The 22,971-nt window shown below is 40.0% G+C and overlaps 1 protein-coding gene across 1 annotated transcript; it reads right to left on the bottom strand.

Moving 5' to 3' along the window:
* Window positions 1-2,053: 2,053 nt before the first annotated feature.
* LOC132780324 (dnaJ homolog subfamily C member 8) lies at window positions 2,054-19,789 on the bottom strand. The gene is made up of 9 exons (XM_060783963.2): window positions 19,674-19,789; window positions 13,864-13,965; window positions 12,867-12,923; window positions 11,445-11,511; window positions 11,152-11,246; window positions 9,028-9,099; window positions 6,472-6,563; window positions 3,516-3,591; window positions 2,054-2,796 (listed from the first exon to the last, which is right to left on the bottom strand). The coding sequence occupies exons 1-9, from the start codon at window positions 19,740-19,742 to the stop codon at window positions 2,674-2,676; spliced, it is 753 nt and encodes a 250-aa protein (XP_060639946.2). The 5' UTR covers window positions 19,743-19,789; the 3' UTR covers window positions 2,054-2,673.
* Between the last annotated feature and the right edge of the window lie 3,182 nt (window positions 19,790-22,971).

A 22,971-nucleotide genomic window follows, 5' to 3' on the forward strand; every position in this document is an offset into this window, starting at 1 on the left:
CCCAAACCCTTATTGATATGATTCAGTCAGGCTTTGCATTATATTCTTTGACTGCTTTTCCTACATCTCTCCTTTTTCTTAGATTTTGATTTCCTGAGTAAAACACTGTAATAGTGTCAAAATACCCAGTTCCTGTCCACTTGAGCTTGCTCACACCAAGTATTGCAATCTTTATGTTTTCCATTTTTTGTTTTACTATGCCAAGCTTCTCTTCATTCATGCTTCTCTGAACACAGTAGTAAAATACCACAGCTATGTGAAGTTAAATGCTCAGTAGTTGAATTTCACTAGCTTTGCTAATAATAGAGAACATAATCTACTTCCTTAAAATGACAACAGAGCTGAGTTTTGCAATACAACTCAAGCCACTTCCCACAAGTTGAGAAACTTAGAGCTGCTACAAAAAAGACAAGGAAACAGTCTCTTAAATCCATGCAGCTCATCCTTCTGTAGCAGATCAAGTGTTCCCACATTGAATGTCAGCAATGTTATTTTTCGCATATTTATTTATATCCCACCCTTCCCTTGGCATAGGATAAAATTATGTTCTTTGTCTACTAATGATGTTGTAAGACAGATATGATAAGATGGCATTGCAACCTACAGTTGATTACATAAAGCTTCCACAAATTACCTGTGGGCAATTAGTCAAATGGACAATACAGTCACCATGATACTTTTTTTTCGTGTGAGGAGCGACTTGAGAAACTGCAAGTTGCTTCTGGTGTGAGAGAATTGACAGTCTGAAAGGGGATGCCCATATGTTTTACCATCCTATCAGAGGCTTCTCTCATGTCCTTGCATGGGAAGCTGGAGCTGACAGATGGGAGCTCACCCCACTCCCTGGATTTGAACTGCCGACCTTTCGGTCAGCAGTCCTGCCAGCACAAGAGTTTAACCCATTGCATCACCATGATACTGCTCTCGTGCCACTATGCAGTGCTTTCCTTCTTCTTGAATATGGCAGTGATATCACACATATACATTAGAAACATACACACACACTAATCAGTAATATACCCCAATCTCTATCCTCTTGGAAGGTTGATCACATATTTTAATTCATTTCTTGAAACATGAACAGCAAATAAGGATGCGAAGCTAAACATAGTGGCTTTTCCTGAAGGCAGGGTTATTGTGACACATTACAGGTTAAACATCTCTTATTCCAGAATTTAGAAATCCAAAATACTCCAAAATCGTAGTGTCTCACATTGTGACACTTTTGCTTTGTGACAATTTGATGTACACAAAGCTTGCTTCATGCATGGCGCTATTAAAATATATAAAACTACCTTCGAGCTGTGTGTATAAGATGTATATGCGGTATATGTGCAGCTTACCTGTCTCAACGGATCTCCCCCTATGAACCATCTCAGAGATTAAGATCTTCCAGGGAGGATTTGCTCTTGGTCCTGCCTCCTTGATCTTGAGTTTAGGAGTTGTAGTTCACCTACATCCAGAGAGCACTGTGGACTCAGACAATGATGGATCTGGACCAAACTTGGCATGAATAATCAATATGCCCCAATGTGAACACTGGTGGACTTTGGGGAAAATAGACCTTGACATTTGGGAGCTGTCGTTGCTGGGATTTATAGTTCAACTACAATCAAAGAGCATTTTGAACCTCACCAATGATAGAATTGGGCCAAACTTCCCATACAGAATCCCCATGACGAACAGAAAAGGTTGTGTTTTCTGAGGGTCTTTGGCGACCACCCTGACACCCCCCTCGTGACCCCTTGGTTGAGGAATGCTGATTTAGATTTTATGTTCTGGTTTTCACATGTATGTTTGACATTGAATTTTTGCTATTATTATGTTGGAAACTGCTTCGAGTCCCTTCACGGGTGGGCAAAGCAGTATAGAAATACAGTAAATAAATAAATATTACGGCATATAAGTTTGGAAATCTCTGCTCTACATTACTAGTAAAAGATCTCATGCAATTTATAACAGCAGCTAAAAGGTGACCCATATGTAGAACAGAAATGACTGCAAGCATGCAAATCTTTCATTGGTGGAATAAATGAGAATCACCTGCACAAGGTATTGGGTAAAAATTTATTTTACATACGCAACATTGCCACTAAGACTATCCAAGGCAAGTATGTTTAAAATTATTTACAGAGAGGTTTTAAGTAGGCCAGTCACCCATACGCGATCATGGAATCCAGGAGTTACCACCAGGGTATAAGAGCCAAGGAATATTTTCAGCTCCATGCAGCCAAGTTATGAACTTCCGTGAAATCCAAGGAGACATGCCTATCCCAGGCTGCAATTCCCATGACTGACAAATGGAAACGGGTGCAGAGGAGCGGAGCAACTGACCTAGAAGAGTAGGAGTCACTGGGCAATCTTCTGAATATCTGCTTTAGAACTGATAATTTCTATAATTTTAGAGACTTGATGGCAATTTGAACAGCAACATCTTTGGAGTAAAGAACATTAAATTACAAGCATTACAAGATGGCAGCATCTTCCTAAATTAGTGAAGAAGGTTCTAAGAGCAGTGTGTGGGCAACACACTGCGAGCCTCAGGCAAATGGGTAGGGGACGGAAAATGCTTCAACCAAAATTGAATCATACTGAAAACAAAGATCCTACTGGAAAAGCAAGAGGTTAAACCTGTGATATGGAAGTGTCCACTGGAGCCTGGAAGAGCCAGGCTCATTCACGCTGCTCCATCTTCACTTTGGGGGGCCTCAAAAAGGTCCTGTTTTTCTTTTCTTTCTTCCCTTTTGTGTGTGCTTGGAAGTTCCTCCAGCTATCCACACGTCCATCTCGACTCTCCTAGATATGAGGAAAATAAGAGGGAAAATGTTAAACGCAGCTAAAAGGTTGCAACTTTCATTGCCTAGTTATATCTCATTATTAATTTTTAAAGTGATATATAGTAATTTAGGACATATATTTGCATATTCCATTGTCATGATCTTATTTCCTGGTTTTGTGTGAAGCCAGGAAATTAGACCATGCCTTACACCTGGCCTGTGCATATTTGAAACAAGGGAGAGGGTTGCCATGGAAATGGGAGCAATGAAGGGGAGGGGCCAGGGTGAGGGAAGAGTGAGAGAAATAAACTGTCAGTTGGAATTTTGTTTCATACCCCAATGTATGCTTTTAAATAAAGCCTTCTTTGTTCACGAGGTAATTTTTTCGCCAGAAAGCTACAGATCCATACACCCATCCCATTTATTATCTGCCGCCAATAACTGGCTCCATCCCTTTAATAAACATTTGGTATTTAGCTCCTTATCCACTAGCTACTGATTTTCACTTGAAGTGGTTAATCTTACTGTTGTAGTAAAACCAATGTAGATCCCAGAAAGCTGAAGTTCGACTATTCTGCTGCTTTTAGGCAAAAAAGAACCCAAGATTGTTCTGTATGATTTGCCCAATCTCATGCATGTTTATTAATGCAAGCTCTACTGCGCTTAATAGGACTAGAATGTAAATGTGAATTAAGATCAGCACTAACAAAGCACCCCAAACTGTACAGGAACGGTTACCTCAAAATTCTTTTGCCACTCTCGTTCACGTTTCGCTTTCTCTTGGGCTTCTATTTCTTCTTCTCTCTGACGCTTCCTATAGCAGAAGCCAGAAAGGAAAAGTTAGCATCTTCTATCCTTATAGAAACTAGACTGAGTGAGTGCGTGAGATGGGTAGAATTAAAGGAATTATCCTATAAAGCAGGCCTCTTCAACTCATGTCCTCCAGGTGTTTTGGACTTCAGCTCCCAGAATTCCTGGCAATTGAATAAGCTGGTTAGGGCTTTTGTGATGCTTAACTGAGTCTGTGGGTCCAGTATCAGTCTCAGATCCCATTGCAGATTCCCAATGCTGGACTAGGAACCCATTTACTAATGCTATAGAAAACAAAGTGCATTTTAACCCAACTCCAATTTGTTTAAATAAATATGCTCCTGAGCTCATTATAAAATGGAGCATTCAATGGTTTCCTGGAGGTTACAGGAGCAATTCTGGGTTTAACGTAAAAGGTAGGCAGTAATTACAGGTTAGACCAAGACTGCCCTCTGGTGTCCCAACCTGGAAACAGTAGGTTGAACTCAAACTGAACTCTGGTAATTTATACAAGAACTACATTTCTCCGTAATTTCATTTCTTTTTCCACTATAACAAACATATTACAATGCAATGTGGTAATTTATTTAGTATATGCGCATATATTTTTTCTCCGTATCTAAAATGTAAGGTGAAAAGCGCTAATTCTGCACTCTGAATGTGCAAGTCAAAGTGTACATTCGACTCAGCTGTCATGCATCTATTCTTTAATGTAATATATACCATAGGCAGTAATTACAGGTTAGACCAAGACTGCCCTCTGGTGTCCCAACCTGGAAACGCTGGGTTGAACTCAAAATGAACTCTGGTATTTTATACAAGAACTACATTTCTCCATAATTTTATTTCTTTTCCAATATAACAAACATATTACAATGCATGGCAGTTTTAAAACAAAAGTTTATTGCACAACCTTAGATAGAGAAGTATAGAGTAAAAAATATAGTGAAAAGTGAGGCCAAATGGCTATGAAATGAAAGATGACTAGTCTTTTTGACAATGTTATGCAACTGTTAACTTGGATCAACATAATTAAAATGTTGTAAAGCCAAGACCCTGCCAAAACTCAAGTGTGGGCTTTCCACCTACATAACCGTGAAGCCAACAGGAAATTGAAAGAAACCTAGGAAGAGCTTGAACACTGTTACCATCCTAAATATCTTGGTGTTACCTCAGATCGGACACTAACATAGGAAACACTGCATGAACACCAAGCACAAAGTAGCTGCACACACTAACATCCTGCGGAAACTTACTGGCAGTGCATGGGGTGCAGACCCAAAATTAATAAGGACATCAGCCCTGGACTTGTCTTACTCAACTGCCGAGTATGCCTGCCCTGTCTGACACAAGTCTGCCCATGCAAAGCAGGTGAATATAGCACTGAAAAAAACATGTAGAATAATCACAGGATGTCTTAAATCTACACTTGTTGATAGACTCTAAAAACTAGTTGGCATTGCCCACCCCCTCGATGTGCAACGGGAAGTTGCTGCCAACTGTGAGAGAAATGAGGTTGAACACTGTGAAAGACATCCACTGTATAGCTATCAGCCCAATCAAGGAAAAGCTTCATGAGAACCACCACTCCTCTTAACGTTCCCCCAGCAACAGCAAGATCATGCCCTCTGGGCAGCTAAACCAGGAAATTCCAACTGGATGGCCCCTCATGAGGGTCTTCCTCCAGGAGCAAACCAAGAACGGGAAACTTGGAAGTCCCTGAACAGACTCAGAAGTGGAGTGGGCAGATCAAAAGACAACCTGGCAACATGGCACTACCTAAAAGAATCCTCCACTTTGTGCGACTGTGGAACGGAACAAACAACTTCATATCTGTATGCTTGCCCACAATGCCCTGCCATATGCACAGAGGAAGAACTGTTTAAAGCTACAGATTATTTAGTCGCATGTGCTCCCTCTATTTTATCAGTTTTATACCTATTTATGCAATGCTTTTGGCATGAAATAAATAAATCAACATAATCACACTCACCAATGACAACACAGAGATTAGTCTTTAGCCTACATCCAACTGCTAGTGCCAACTTCATTAGAGCCACTGAATCAAAGGATTTCACATAAATATTGAATTATTATTCATATACTGTTTCAATGTGTCTGCTCTAACTGAGACTAATACTTGGCTTTAAGTCTTCACAATTAACATAGCACAAGCCTCTTAGCTCTGCTATCACCCATTATTGTTGTTGCAGGTACTTATAAACACACTACAAACAGTGTCTTACTGTAATTTGGCTTCACTGTTTTCTATTCCACAGTAAAAAGATATACTATCCACTAAGGTGTGTATGTTTATGCATAAAGATGTCATTAATCAGATGACTTAGATTTTATATCTCAAAATCGTACTATACCACAGTAAAACTAGTTAAACTTTTTATGGTTAAAATAATTCCCCTTTTGTTTTTACTGCAAGAAATGAAACAGAGCTGTCACCCTGTTTCATTTCTTTTTTGGGTTTACTAGAAGGTTTTTTTTTTTTTGGCCGGGGGGGGGGGGGGGGGAGGCTCAGTAGAAGACTACTGAGTACAGAGGGCACTAGATATATCTGCTGGGGTTTGGTTTCAGAACCATTCCTGTTGATACCAAATATTATATACAATCCTGGAGTGAAATGTTATGCCTTATTAAAAATGGCAAAAAAACCCCCTCTGATGAGTGTTGTCTTACAGGCTACACCAAGGTGTGTCTGCACAGGAATATCATGCATCAAACACAGCACAATCAAAATCAGATTTGGAGGAATCCCCCCCCCCCCCATTATTTTTGAGCTGTGCTTGGATGAATCGGTTCATACAGAACCCATGTATACAGAGGACAAATTACACTATCCATATTAAAAACAAGGGACAAACATTCCAACCTTTCATGCATTTCTTTTGCTTCTCTCTCTTTTCTTTTAATTTCAAGTTCTGCGAAGAGCTTCATAGTTTGTTTGTATACAGCTTGTTTAAACTGTAAGGAATAGAAAGGTTTAATAGCATCTTAAGGCCCAATTAAAGTATCAACGTCTTAGCCTGAACAAATCAAATGCTAGACTCTGCTAATCCTTTACAAAGCACATAAGACACAACACAACACAACAATCATGATATTAAAATTTCAAAGTATAGAACGTAGAACAGAATGTTTGCTATGATCCCAAGATACAAGCAGCCCATCCCTAAACTATCTTTAAAATATTCATACCAATATTATTACAAATTACAGGTCAAGTATCTCTTATGTGGAAATCCAAAATGATCCAAAATTAAGAATACCTCATATGGATTGCTGAGATAGTGACAGCTATACTTATATATGTATTACTGCACTTCTCTCATATATATATGAGAGAGAGAGAAATGTGAATATATATACAGGCAGTCCCCAAATTACAAAGAAGGTAAGTTGTATAGATTTGTTCTTAAGTTGAATTTGTATGTAACCTGGAACAGATACACTTTTTAAAGTGTAACTCCACTTATACAGTATATATATTCCAGCTTTGGAGAGCATAGGGAAGAGTTAACACCCTGTGGTGTTTGTTTTGCTGTCTATGTCCCTGTTCAGAAAATTTCACTTAACTTTCTGCCCCTGTGACAACTGGATCCAAAAAAAATTGACTTGTTGTGGAAACAAGGACTGGTGATAAAGCTTTAGTGGAGATACCTTTACCCTATGATACCTCTTTCAAGAGTGAATTTCCCTTCTGAGGGGTAGATTTCTCTTACTTCCTGTTGTTTCACCCCTGTTTGTAACTATGAGTCATTTGTAAGTCAGATGTTTGTAACTCAGGGATTGCCTGTATATATGAATAAAAGCATGAGTGTCACTCTCTCAGCCATCCATATAGACTACTTTGGATTTTGGATCATTTCCCAATGTGTGTGTGTGTATGTATGTATATACTTCATTTGTATACTGCTTTTCTCAACCCAGGAGGGGACTCAAAGTGGTTTCCAACATATTCACAGCAAAATTTAATGCCTCACGAACATATGAAAACCTAACATAAAACAACAATAACATAGAACTATCAACTAAATCATAAAACATAACAACATTCAGACATTAAAATGTAGAGTTAAAAACATTAAAATCACTGTTACACATAAAACATAAGACAATCAGAATTCAAAAAAGACTTCCCACCCTCCAGCTCAGAGACATCTCTATGGAAGAATTGTCATCTTCTCATTCCTGTCTAAAACACAGTCCTACTTCTACCTAAGTGAAGCATCTTCGTATTTTCCTTCTGATTTCCTTAAAAAGCTGTATATTTTAATATTTATATATGAAATATTTGTTTTTAGGGTTGTAAGCTGGTTTCGATCTTGATCCAGAGAGGAAAGCAGGGTACAAATAAATATCAATATCATCATCTTCATCATTTTCAGTTCTGAACTTTGTTGCATAAAGAAACCACTCATAATTGCTTTGGCAGCATCCCAGTTTTAATTCCAATGCTTTTAATCAAGATTATCTTCTAAGTTTTCCTTAAGCTTCATTTTGACTTTTTCAACTATGTAGCCATTTTGAAAAAGAGATTCATCCTATTTCCAGTTAAAGAAAGTGCCCTTCTCTTTCAAATATACAACAACAAGGTCATGAACTACAAATATTAGGGTACACGTTAAAAACCTACACAGGACAGGGAATGAATACCATACAAATATATTTCCATCTTGGGAATATGAATATCTTATGCTTGCTCAAGGAAATTCTCTAGATAGCTTATGATGTATGTAAAATACAACAAAATAGACCTGGAATAGCATACAAAATACAAGGAAAGGCAACTGCTGCTGAGATTTATGTTGGGAGGGGAATGGCACGAATTGAAATTTCAACTAGTGTTTACTGGTGCAGGGGTGACAGCTGGCCTTTATTGGGACCAAGTGTGGGGTTAATTAAAATGCTCCACAATGACCTTGTCATAAGAATAACTCCATAGCACATAAGGAAATGTAAATGATAGACTCCAGCTGCCTGGTATTTTTGAGGGTGCTGATGCTGCCTCTCAGCTGAAAGAGAAGGGAGTATTTTGCCAGAAGCCCTGTGAAACTTGGGAGTGAGCAATAAAATAGACAATACACAGGTAATAGTCTCTTTTGGACTAGGTTCCTCCTTCCAGTCTACTTATTTTTCTAACTGCTTTTAGCTCCTGCCATCCATGGCAGTTCTCAAAAGAAACAGCCAAAGTCTGCAAATGGCTAGCAAAGCAGCCAGATGTTTAGCCCCCAAAGGATGGTGCCTCTGTTGATATTTCTCATGATTTCTGATTCCTAGCAACAGAGGCAGGAGACATAGGGATGGGGAAGGTTCCCCTCAATCCTAAAATATGAATTGATCCTCAAGCACAAAGAAATGTTGCATGTTCCTGCCCTAGTATACCCCAGCCTTGCAAACCAAGTCATGCTCTGGTAGGTCAACTTACTACTTCTGAGTCATCCTCTTCTATGTTGGTTGGCTTGCCTTCTTTCTTTAATTGTTTCTTTTTCTCTTTTGCCTAAAAAGGTATCACAGGTAAGAAATAGGAATCTTACAAAATGTAAGAACTTGCAGGACTGCTCAGATTCTCATAGCCATTGGATCTGTCAACATAGACTCTGGCATAATGAGTACTGAATAAAATTTGTTTACTAATTTTAAAAACTAAAACATATAAAATATTCAAAGGCACAATCAATATTAATGTTGGGTTGCTATGAGTTTTCCTGGCTGTATGGCTATGTTCCAGAAGCATTCTCTCCTGATGTTTCATCCACATCTATAGCAGGCATCCTCAGAGGTTGTGATGTTTTGGACTTGTATTACTGTTTGGATTTGTTTCAATACATGTATCAAGTTGGGGATTATGTGATCATCCTGATGCTGGACCACAATGTCCAATACTCTCAATATTGGCTATGACCATATGACCCCTACCTCAGAGAGAATGGGAGAGAGATTTATTCTTATTCTGGATGTTAAAGTACTAGGGCTGCAACATGATATGCTCTTACCTTAGAATAAATCTCTTTGAACTCAACGGAACTTTTGAATGCTCAAATATAGAATCATTTTACAACTCTACCTGCCTTCGTGTGCATGTCATTTTTTTATGTTTAACCTGCTCTTTAGCCACAAAGGCATTCAGAGCGGCTTACAAAATGTTTGTAATATAATGATACAAGGACAAGCATGTAGCTGGGGACTAATTACACTATTTAAAGCAAAGAAATTTCATCACACATAATTTCAATGAATTTACCTATCATTAATAATAAAGCTCATTTCACAGTTCTCTGACACTCCATGAAGACTTGAATATTATTGAATTAGTTTACAGTCCAGTCTCCTTTACAGTCCAGTACACATAATATTAATATTGTGATTAATTAACAAAAATGCAAGCCAGGTAATGATCATGAAGGCTTTAGCAAGACTGGAAAATCTGACACCATTCTAAGTCACTCATTATGCTTTTCACTTTTTACATCCCCAAAGTTCAAAGTGTTTTGTAGTTTTTATTTCAAGCTAGAGAGTAAAAAAGTGAAGAATATTGCCTAGCTGTGGGACCGTCAACATATTGTCCTAACTCATTGCACAGCCATGTTTTTATTGTTCATTTCTCATGTCGATTCACTGTTATTTATGAAACTTATTACCTGTTTTAACAATTATTGTGTTGTTTGTGAATTTTAATTGCTTGTTTTAATTGTTTTTACTGCTGTTTATCTTTATTTTGTTTTTGTCTTTGTAAGCGGCCCTGAGTCCCTTCGGGGAGAGAGAGCAGGTTATAAATAAAGTAGTTGTAGTTGTAGTTGTTATTATTATTATTATTATTATTATTATTATTATTATTATTATTATTATTATGGTTCACAGACCATTACTTTGAATAGCACTAGACTAGTCACTTTTCCTCTGGAAGGAAAAAGCAATATAAAGAGAATATAGTCTAGCTAACCCTAAGTAGCAGGCATAAAAAGCATTGAAACAAATTATTTGTATCAAGTTTTTGTCTAAGATGACCCATGGAAGAAATCAGAACAAAGAAGTAATTATTCCCACTGAGTTTAAAGGAGAAAGCTTCTAAATCAGTGGTGTCAAACTTGTGGTCCTCCAGTGGTACTTCTGATTTGGACTTCAGCTCCCAGAATTCCTGGCCATTGGACAAGCTGGCTAAAGCTTATGAGAGTTGGAGGACCAAACATGTGGAGGGCCACAAGTTTGACACCACTTTTCTAAATGGACTTGAATTTTTGAATTAATTCAATAACTATAGAGTGTTGACAGGGACAAAGGAAAAACGTATAACAGATCTAAAGTGCACAATAATTTGTATTCACCAAATTTCAAACAGACACCAACTTTTACAATTAATGCATCTTTCTTATAATCTAACATGAAACTTTACTGTCGCAGTAAAAATTTACTAAACGTACAGTTGAATAAAATGTTGGAATGCTGTGTAATAACACGAGTTTTTAAAAAGCAAATACTGAAACTCTCAGCACATAGAATAACTGGTTCTCCACTCAGATCAGACTATGGCCGTCACAAACATGATACTTACAATATGCTCCACATATTCCTTTCCAGCCTGTATCACATCTAAGGCCCTCTTCTTTTGTTCCTGGTCCAGCAACAACTTGTATGCTTTGTCGACAGCTGACAAACCAAACATTAATATCAGCATGTACGCATAGCTTCAAGACTACACTGTTTAAATCACCAGAAAACACAAAACCAGATTCACTTTTAGAGAAACAACAGAGTAACATTATGCATATCTTTTCAAATCAAAGATAAAAAAGGTGTATAGCAGTAGCATCTGGGATTCTGAACATGGGAAAATGAGGAAGATACCTTCAAATGCCTTTTGGGCTCTTTCAGGATCATCTTGGTTTTTGTCAGGATGCACCAATATGGATAACTGTAAAATATGATGAGTACAACTTTAGACAAAAATTATGCCGTTTTCTCATGTGTACATCTTCTTTTCAACATAATTTATTAATAAAATCACACCACACTTTCACATTTAATTATTCTGTCTCCACAGAAAGCTGGGTTTCCAGGCCTTCTTGGCCTTGGATAACCAACTTGTACTCTCTTAAAGGAGAGCTCTGTGGAGAGCTCTGTATAGTATGTACTTCTTACACATGTTTCCTCAGAACAAACACATTTCCTAGAGGAACACAGCATCTATAATATTTACTGAAACTGTGAACAGCCCCCATGCTGATCAAGTCTGGACTACTATGCAATACCCTGCAACCCAGCTTTTCAATATTCAAAGGACTGAAACCAAACATCTGATCCCTCAAATCAAAGTCATCTGGATATGTCCAACAAAAATGTGATCTATAAAAAATAATCTGCATATCTGTGTCCAGGACAGCACAAAGACCATGAAATCTAAGGCCCCTTCTACACTACTATATAATCCAGATTATCAAAGCAGATAATCCACATTATCTGCCTTGATAATTTGATTATATGGAAGTGTGGAAGGGCCCTAAGGGATGTAACCCAGGGCCCTTCTACACAGCCATGCAACCCAGAATATTAAGGCTGAAAATCCCACAATATCTGCTTTGAACTGGGTTATCTGAGTCCACACTGCCATATATTCCAGTTCAAAGCAGAAAATATGGGATTTTATTCAGCTGTGTGGAAGGGGTCCCAGGGGAAACTCTACTTTTCCTGTTTAAAATATGTTCTGGATGTAAAACAATTTTCACAAATTAGTTAATTTATTTATTGGATTTATACTCGACCTTTCTCCTGGGATTGGGTCTAAGGCTACTTAAATTTTTCACATAAATCATTTGACTATCAAGACTCTTGCAAACATGTGTATCATCTTCATACTGAAGACAGAAAAGATATTTGAACTAGGGATTTGTAGCTCATGCTCTTGAGTCATTACAGTACCCCGGCCACTAGTAAGTACAGCCTGAATACTTTAGCCAGACACACAACTAAGAAGATGGAAACTATCCACTCACCAGACTGAATACAAAACCAAACATAGCTGAAATTCATTTTTTTACTGTAGAAATGTGTCATTGTTAATTGTATATTAAGGGAAAAGAAAATAATAGGTTATTTTAGAAATACTCAGATTGAACTACCTCTCACACCTTATTTGACATTCATGCCAGAACAACAATTCACTGCCTTACAGTGCCTTGTTTCCTCTTACCACAATAGTTACAATGACATTGTAACTATTGTGGTAAGCACTCGTTATGTTAGTAAATCAACAACACTACAGATACATACCTGACGGAATCTTTTCTTTATCTCTTCATCTGTAACTTCAGGATCCAACTGCAACACCTGCAGGATCCACAACAGAATAATTATAAGCAACACCATTTCTGGACATCTCTATATCCAAAACCCATACAATTTTAACATAGAATCACAGAGCTGGAAGAGATCTTGTGGGCCATCAAGTCCAACCCTGCCAAGAAGAAGGAAAATCACATTCATAGCACCCCCTACATGGTGTTCCCTCAACTATGCAGCTAACTACAACTAGTACCAAGGCCTTGAGCTCATCAGTTGCACAATGGTAAACTAGCTCTAAGTCAAAAGCAAGGGGGATGTGAGAGTGGTTGAAATAGAAATCATACTTAGCTGACCTATAAGAAAGCAAATCTATTTATATAAGTGTTTTTATGCCAACGGTGTTCCTTAACAGGATTCTGAGTATAGCCGTTTCCAGCAATACTTATATAACCACCAGTGGTGGTGTGATAGTAAATCACTATCAACATGCACAGTCGTTTTGAGGCCTACATCTCTACTCACTAAACTGGATGTAAAATTCCATCCTTTGTGCTCAAGGAATGACTATCAAAATTCATAGTGGGCCAATCCCCTCAGTGTGGATGTAACAATGTAACTAAAATTACCATACATCACTATTGCTTAAGAGGAACAAATCTACAGACACAGGGGAAAAAACCCCATAGGTTTGCAAAAACACAAATAATCCTTCTGGGGGAAGGTTGTAAGCAAGATGTCTTTTGCTAATTTATTTAGTCAACTGTAACCCTGACCAAGATTTACATTAATTACTCCATGTAACTAGCCAATGCAGAAGAAACAGGTTTGAAAATGGAATTTCCATCTGTCTGTAACATTGCCAATAAATTGCCACATAGGGTGATCTTGGATGGACAAGATGAGCACTGTGCAAGTGCATTTTAAACCACAAAGCAATAACCAGAAGATATAAGATAAATGCAGTGAAAGGACTTCTTGGGCTTACCTCAAATGGATTCAGATTGAAATAAGATGACCCAGGCCTAGTAAGTCTCTCAATCTGATTTTTTGAAGTTAAAACAGAATCTCGCCTCTCTATTTGTTTCACCTACAGAGATAAAGTGTTGGTATTAATTAGAAATGCACATTATTAAATTTAAAGAAACACAAAGAATCTAAGTGGAAGCCAAAAGCAGGACCCAAGCTATGTACTGCCCCCCCCCCACAAAGTCCAAAGTGAACAATGTGGAGATACTTTGCAGGCAAAATAGCTTACCTTGTTAGTCATCAGGCTGTACTCGTTCCATTTTTTGTTTCTTTTTTGGATTATACAATGTTAAGGTGTGGTCCAGATATATGGACCAGCAACACCAACACAACATTCTTGAGCCAATAGACTAGGTCCAAGCTACACCTTTGGGTTGGTACGACAGTAAATCATTAAATCCAGGACAATAAGTATCTGACTGTTTTTAATGATGCTGTGTTAAAGTGCCTTCTAAAACATTTATATCTCAACCTTCCCACACTAGTTGCATGGGGCTGTACACAACCTGATGTACGTAGAACATACAAGCCTGGATGCTTTGTACACATGCCTCGATTTCACACTGGAAAAGTAGTTTTTAAAAATCTCCCAGAGAAGTGCCTAGTGACTAAGCATTTGCTATTCAAGTGGAAAATTCCTGGCATTTCTAGATAAAAAAGATCTCAAGTTGCAGGAGTGGAAGATTTTGAGATTTTGGAGAGCTGCTGTCAACTAGCATGCACAAATAAGCTGCGAGTGTTCCAACTAATCAGATTGCTCTAAAAAATAAAAGTCTCAAAAAGCATACAGGACATTACCCCTTGTAGTTCAACAGATATCACAACAGAATACTGCTACAATAATTCAGTAATTTATGGTACTACAGGCATTTGATTATCTAGTAAGTAAAGCAGAATGGTTTCATAGGGCTAATTCATTTAGTAAAAGGGTATAAGATATCTGTATATTTTAGTTGATCAACTGAAACTTTAGTTGATCAACTTAATTTTATCTTAGCGACTGACCAAATACAGATTCAGATGCACGATTGCCTTGTGTTCCTAAAGAAAATGATTGTTTAGATATAAAACTCAATGAAACCTGAATACTGACCATTACACACAATGACTGAATGGATCCTTTGCTGATCACCTTTCAAAAGATTCCCAGGAAGACAATTTCAACATGGTGAAACATTTTACATGTTAGGTATGTTACATTTCATCTTATTAGCAATTGTTTGTTCACTGATAGATCTATGGACCATAATAAATATTGTGTGTGCGTGATATTTCATCTTGGTTCCCAACAAGGCTAAATATTCACTGCAAGTTTGGACCTCTCACAGCAACTTTCCTCAGTTCTTCACCTTTGACAGTTTTCTTTCAAGTGCCAAACATTTTTTTTGAAGCCCCACGTTATACATTTTATGAATTTTTTAAAAATTATACAACAATTTTATGTATGTTTGCTGTTGTAAATGTATGTTGTTATAGTCTATATGTTTATGTATTGTTTATTTTATGTTCGGCACTTGTAGTACTTCTGTGAGCCACCCCGAGTACCTTCGGGAATTTTTTTTCCATGTCAGGAGTGACTTGAGAAACTCCAAGTCGCTTCTGGTGTGCGAGAATTGGCCATCTGTAGGGGACGCCCTGATGTTTGATGTTTTACCATCCTGTGGAATGCTTCTCTCATATCCCCACATGGGAAGCTAGAGCTGAGACGGGAGCTCACACCGCTCAATGGATTCGAACTGCTGACCTATCGGTCAGCAATCCTGCTGGCCTTTGAGAATGTCTAACCCCAATGGTCTGCAATTAATGACACAGTATTGCACTTTTGTCCCATGCCCTAGTTCGATCTAGAACTTGCACTATCCTATCCCCTTGTTCCTGTTTACAGTTGACCATGTTTTATGACAGTTCTCACCATAGGTTATTGGGCCAGTCTTAAGCTTAAATTATTGTTTAATATGCTATTGGTTGTATCTTTTATTGTATTGTGTGTTTATTTTATGTGTTGCTTTAGGCACATTGTGTCGTTTGTAAGCCACCCCAAGTTCGTTCAGGGAGATGGAGGCAGGGTACAAAAATAAAGTGACTACTTACAAGGGTTTAAGTTTTTCGGTCTGTATGGCCAAGTTCAAGAAGAATGCTTCTGGATCATGGTCATACAGCCCGAAAAACTTACAATTCAGTGATTCCGGCCATGAAAGCCTTCGACAATACATACAAGGGTTTAAACCATTGTGCTACCAGGGTTAAACCCTTGTTCCTGGTGGCAGGGTATAAATAACGTTTATTATTTACTGATTCCCAGGTAACCAGGCCCGAGAGTGTAGCCTACTAATATTTTCACAATATTACTAATATTTTCACAAAAATCTATTCAGAGTTACCTAAGAAGAAGGCATCGCAAAATTCAATGCAGTTTGCTTCTGAACAGACACGGAAAACGTTTCTTGCTATATAACTCTGTTACATTTTAAATTCCCCTTCCGTCAATGAATCACACACATGATCTGTTGCTTTATTTTTACAACACTGAAGCTGACTTATTTGAAAGGGGCCGAGAGGTACACTGTGAACAAAGGCATTGCGTTTCTCAGGAGCCAGGCCACATCTACTAGGATCCCCTCTACATCATCCCTGGGAGGCGGCCCACCCTGAAGCCCTTTCTCAGCAGCCAAGCTCTTTTCCTCCCCAGAAAATGTCTAACATCCTGGCCTTTGGGTTGCTGTAAGTTTTTCAGGCTGTATGGCCATGTTCCAGAAGCATTCTCTACAGATGTTTCACCTGCATCTATGGCAGGCATCCTCAGAAGTTGTGAGGTCTGCTGGAAACTAGGAAAATGGGGTTTATATATCTGTGGAATAATGTCCAGGGTGGGGGAAAGAACTCCTGCCTGTTGGAGGTAGGTGCGAATGTGAGAGGAAGTCATAGGGAGGAGGGAGCAAGCTTGTTTTCTGCTGCCCTGGAGACTAGGGCGTGGAACAATGGCTTCAAACTACAAGAAAGGAGATTCCACCTGAACATTAGGAAGAACTTCCTGACTGCGAGAGCCGTTCAGCAGTGGAACTCTCTGCCCCGGAGTGTGGTGGAGGCTCCTTCTTTGGAAGCTTTTAAACAGAGGCTGGATGGCCATCTGTCAGGGGTGCTTTGAATGCAATATTCCTGCTTCTTGGCAGGGAGTTGGACTGAATGGCCCATGAGGTCTCTTCCAACTCTATGATTCTATGTTCTAGCTCAGCCCTAGACACTGTTAAATATAGCCTTATTTTTCCTACCAATTACCCAGGTTACTTCCTCTAATAGGCCCTGGAAATGAACAGCCATAGACCCATACCTATTATTGCTGTTGCCTGTTATAGCACTGCACTTAACTTCCAACCCCCACCAGAATTTTTGAGCTTGCACTAATCTCGGCCCGACCTTTTAAATTGCCTTGAACAGGCAGAATTACTTTATATATGTGTGCGTGTTATGGCGATAATTTTTATGCTCATATTGTTTTGTTAATCTTATGTTTATGTTCTTTACTCTGTATGTATTGATATTTTTGATAGATACTTTTGAATTGTGGTGTTGGAGGAAAGTTCTGAGAGTGCCTTGGACCACAAGAAGATCCAACCAGTCCATACTTCAGGAAATAAAGCCCGGCTGCTCATTGGAGGGAAGGATATTAGAGGTAAAGATGAAGTATTTGGCCACATAATGAGAAGACAGGAAAGCTTAGAGAAGACAATGATGCTGGGGAAAATTGAAAGAAAAAGGAAGAGGGGCCGACCAAGGGCAAGATGGATGGATGGCATCCTTGAAGTGACTGGCTTGACCCTGAAGGAGCTAGGGTTTGGTGACGGTCAGCAGGGAGCTCTGGCATGGGCTGGTCCACGAGGTCACGAAGAGTTGGAAGCAACTGAACGAATGAACAACAACATTGATGATGTTACTTGGAAACCGCTTTGAGTCCCCTCGGGGAGATGGAGCAGTATATAAATAAAGTATTATTATGTTTCAATTGGCCACTTTGATTAGCATTTGATGGCCTAGTACAGGGGTCCTCAAACTAAGGCCCGGGGGCCGGATACGGCCCTTCAAGGTCATTTACCCAGCTCTCGCTCAGGGTCAACCTAAGTCTGAAATGACTTGAAAGCATGCAGCAACAACAACAATCCTATCTCATCAGCCAAAAGCAGGCCCACGCTTCCCATTGAAATACTAATAAATTTATATTTGTTTAAATTGTTCTTCATTTTAATTATTGTATTGTTTTGAAGTGTTTTTTGCACTACAAATAAGATGTGTATGGTGTGCATAGGAATTCATTCATGTTAAGTGGGTGCTAGAAACAATATCATACGAAAGTTGACTGGCACAACCTGGGGATCACAACCAGATACAGTGAAGACATCTGCCCTTGCGCTATGCTACTCTGCTGCTGAGTACGCATGCCCAGTGTGGAACACATCTCATCATACTAAAACAGTGGATGTGGCTCTTAATGAGACATGCCGCATTATCACAGGGTGTCTGCGCCCTACACCACTGGAGAAATTACACTGCTTAGCCGGTATTGCACCACCTGACATCCGCCGGGAAGTTGCAGCCAATAGTGAAAGGACCAAGGCAGAGACATCTCCAGCTCATCCCCTGTTTGGGTATCAGCCAGCATGTCAACGACTTAAATCAAGAAATAGTTTTCTTAGATCTACAGAGACACTCGCTAGAACACCTCAGCAAGCGAGAGTTCAAAAGTGGCAGGCTCAAACCCAGCACCTCAATCCGTGGGTGATACCAGATGAGAGACTCCCCCCTGGGCACACAGAAGCCTGGGCGACTTGGAAGGCGCTGAACAGACTGCGCTCTGGCACCATGAGATGCAGAGCCAATCTTAAGAAATGGGGCTACAAAGTGGAATCTACGACATGCGAGTGTGGAGAAGAGCAAACCACTGACCACCTGCTGCAATGCAACCTGAGCCCTGCCACATGCACGATGGAGGACCTTCTTGCGGCAACACCAGAGGCACTCCAAGTGGCCAGATACTGGTCAAAGGACATTTAATCAGCTACCAAGTTTGCAAAATTTGTGGGTTTTTTTATCTGTTTGTTCGTTTGTTTTGTTCTGTTAGATATGTAATACAATGTTCTGGTTGCGGATGACACGATAAATAAATTTCAAATTATAATCTGGCCCTCCAACAGTTTGAGGGACTGTGACCTGACCCTCTGTTTAAAAAGTTTGAGGACACCTGGTCTAGCAGTTTCCAAGGTGTGGCTTCTTACTACCAATGGAAACATTCACACCTACCCCCAACAGACAAGAGTTCTTTCTCCCACCCTGGACATTCCAAAGACAGATAAACCCCATTTTCCTAGTTTCCAACAGACATCACAACCTTTCAGAATACCTGCCATTGATGCGGGCGAAACGTCAGGAGAGAATGCTTCTGGAACATGGCCATACAGCCCGAAAAACTTAGAGCAACCCAGTGATTCCGGCCATGAAATCTTTCGACAACACCCTGGCCTTTGCAAACTGCGCGCCACGCAGGCTATCATTATGGAAACAGCCCGGATTTCTCGGCGGAGGCCAACCGAAGTGAGACCAGTGAGCCTATTTCCCCAGAAAAACCTTCTCCCGAGGCAATGGGAGAAATGGGGCCTGTGAGAGGAAAAGGAGACGAAGGAACAGGCAGGCTCCCTCGGTGCTCGCGGGAAGAGGCCCAACCCGGAAAGGAAGCGAGGGGGGACCAGGAAGGAAGGAAGGCCGGTCGGTGGCAGTTACCTCCGTGTAAAAAGTGAGAAACGCCGCCTCAGCGCCGACGCCCGCCTCTCGCTCTTCTGGAGTCGCCATCTTTCGCCCCACGTGACCCTCCGCAGCGCACCCCTTCACGTGACGCGGACTTCGGCTTTTTCCGGCGGAAGCGCCGCCCGTACTCAATCACCCTCCCGGCCAGCAGTGAGATGCCGGAGAAGAAGGGCTCTTAAAGGGGTAGTGCACACTTTTTCGGGTCTTTCCCTGCCTAGTTGGAAAATCCTAAATGGTAATCCTTGACGAGTTTCCAGGAGAAAAAAAAAGATGAAGGAACGGTAGCCAATGGGCACAGCAGTGGGGTGAAGCTGATGAGGAAACACAACATACAAACCACCTACAGACCCACCAAGAAAATCGAACAAATGCTACGTTCAGCAAAGGACAAGAGGGATCCTCTCACTTCTTCAGGAGTCTACCGTATACCATGCAGCTGTGGACAAGTCTACATAAGGACCACCAAACGCAGCCTTGCCCAGACACAAATCAAGGAACATGAAAGGCACTGCAGACTACTCCAACCAGAGAAATCAGCCATAGCAGAGCACCTGAGGAACCAACCTGGACACAGCATTTTATTTGAAAGAAATGCTGGACCATTCTCACAACCACCATGTCAGACTACACAGAGAACAATAATATAGATGGGTTCCTGAGTGAAATGTATATAATAAAAATACCACTTGTATAACATAAGCAATGATATAATTCAACAACAGTATATAAACATGCTGCACTGTTAACCTCACAGCGACAACAAACAGTATGGTGCAAACTTTTAGTACAGTCGTATTTTCTTATAAGTAGCTTGAGTAACAGCCTACCACAATTCAACAACAATATATATACATGTTGCACTGTTAAACCCACAGCGACAACAAACAATGTGGTGCAAACTTTTAGTACACCAGAGGAAGGCCTGAGGTAGTTAACAGTGCAGCATGTTAACAGTGCAGCATGTATATATATTGTTGTTGAATTGTGGTAGGCTGTTACTCAAGCTACTTATAAGAAAATACGACTGTACTAAAAGTTTGCACCATACTTTGCACCAAGATCTTTGTCATACATACTGCTCTCGAGCCAAGTTTTCCAGCCGTTTGTCCTAACTCTCCTCAAATTCCTCTCCCATTAATGTACTGGATGATGCTGGTAAGAAACATAGACAAAAGCATCACAGGTCTCGTTACTGCTGGACTCTTGAGGAGAAATGTTTCAAGAATCTCATAAAATGTAGCCCTCCAAAGTTTATGCCACAATAAGCCTGTTACTCCCTGGGATTACACAAGCAGGGACTACAGAGCTATTTTCATGGTAGCTGGAGTTTATCACTGGCAGATTGTTATTAATTACCTGTATTTCATTGCATAATAGCCGCACTCCCATTTGATATTTCTGTTTTCTTTTTGGAGTGATTCCTTCTTCCTTTCTCCAAAGCAGAGGTTCCCAACCTTTTTTTTTTAATCGGGGACCATGTTGATCAGGGACCACTCTCCAACATTACTACCAAAAGGGTATGAATCAGTTTTTGGTCAACTTTTGAGTCAGTTTGGTTATTTGGGGGGCTGATTCAAAAAACTGCATTAAATAGACCACATCAGCTTTAATTTCTGATACAGAACATATGCCATCCGGTACTCGCCATCTGCTCACCCACAGAAACCATAATGAATAAGTCTCGGCACTGTAAGTATTTTGCAAGCCCAGTCACTCTCGCAGTAACGGTGAGGCTGCAGACCATATTTTAATTCTTGCGGACCACTGGTGGTCCATGGACCACAGGTTGGGAACCACTAATCCAAAAGCAAGGTAGTTTAAAAACGCATCTCCCCTTCTGAGTCAACTAGAGCTTTAAGATCTGCTGGAGAGGCCCTGCTCTTGGTCCCACCCTCTTTGTAAATGTGATTGGTGGGGATGACAGAGCCTTCTCAGTGGCGGCCCCTTGCCTGTGGAACTCCTTCCCCAGCGACATTAGGCAGGCCCCATACCTTCTGGTCTTCAAAAAAAGCTAAAGACCTGGCTCTCTATGCAGGTGTTTGGAGAATAAGACATTTTGGATTTCAACACAGTCTGAAAAAAGATTATGGATTAATGGAATCAAGCACTTTATATGTTTTAATCTGTTTTATTGTTCTATGTGTTTTAACTGTTTTACAGTTTGATGGGGTATTTTTTATTGTTATATTTATATTCGGCACTGAATCTTGCCAGAGTCTGTAAGCCGCCTTGAGTCCCCTGCAGGGTGAGAACGGCGGGGTATAAATGAAGTAAACAAATAAAATTGAAGTCTTTGAGGTTCCACTCTTCTCTCTCCTTCTTCCAAGACTGTGGTTCTCAACCGGTGGGTCCTCAGATGTTTTGGCCTTCAACTTGCAGAAATCCTAACAGCTGGTAAACAGGGATTTCTGGGAGTTGTAGGCCAAAACACCTAGGGACCCATAGGTTGAGAACCACTGCTCTAAGGCAAGGCAGTTTACACAAGTTGGAATGAAGTTATTTGGAGAAAGGAGGGAAGATCCAAATCCAAAGACCTGAATGTCAGGTTTTGCCTCAGAGGAAGGAGAAAAGAGTGTCCTTTTTGATGAAAAAAATGGGGGAAAGTGTGTCTATTATGCAATGAAATATAGTATATCTATTTTCAGCTACACAGCAACAGCAAGAACTAGCAACAAGTAACAATCTGATTACCAGGGGGCAAAGACAAAAAACAAATAAATACAGAACAAATACCATATTTCAAGTCTAATGCTCATCTTTTTTGGCTTAATTACATCACTAAAATTGGGGTACACATTAGATTTGATAGTGCATTAGAATCACACACCTAAACCTGTCTACACTTTTGGGCAAGGGGTCTCAGCTAGAGACAGAGGATAGAGAGGCAGCGGTAGCCTTGAAAAGTCTGGTGGAAAGCTAATGGTGGCCACGAAAAAGCCGATGAGAAGCGTGCAGGTTCTCACCAGCCTTTTCACAGTCACTCTCAGCTTCGTACCAGACCTGACAGAGGGGTGCAGCTTTCCAACATCTGTTTTGCAGCCACCTGCCTTGCATTACATTTGCCAGAAAATCCTTTTCTTGTAACACATACCTTCAAAACGGAGGGGCATGTTAGATTAAATTGCACATTATGCTCTAGGAAATACAGTATAATATACCAAGGAATATGCAGATGACACCACTCTGATGGCTGAAAGCAAGGAGGAGCTGAGGAGCCTTCTAATCAAGGTGAAAGAAGAAAGCGCAAAAGCCGGGTTGCAGCTAAACATCATTA

Source organism: Anolis sagrei, chromosome X (genome assembly GCF_037176765.1).
Source record: "Anolis sagrei isolate rAnoSag1 chromosome X, rAnoSag1.mat, whole genome shotgun sequence".
NCBI classification, from domain to species: Eukaryota; Metazoa; Chordata; class Lepidosauria; order Squamata; family Dactyloidae; genus Anolis; species Anolis sagrei.

Bases quoted from the DNA above. Each gene is read 5' to 3' on its own strand.
- LOC132780324 (XM_060783963.2), bottom strand. From the start codon at position 19,742: ATGGCGACTCCAGAAGAGCGAGAGGCGGGCGTCGGCGCTGAGGCGGCG. The intron at 11,512-12,866 runs GTATGTATCTGT...CATATTTTACAG, and splicing joins TAAAGAAAAGATTCCGTCAG to TTATCCATATTGGTGCATCC. The intron at 11,247-11,444 runs GTATCTTCCTCA...TTGGTTTGTCAG, and splicing joins AGCCCAAAAGGCATTTGAAG to CTGTCGACAAAGCATACAAG.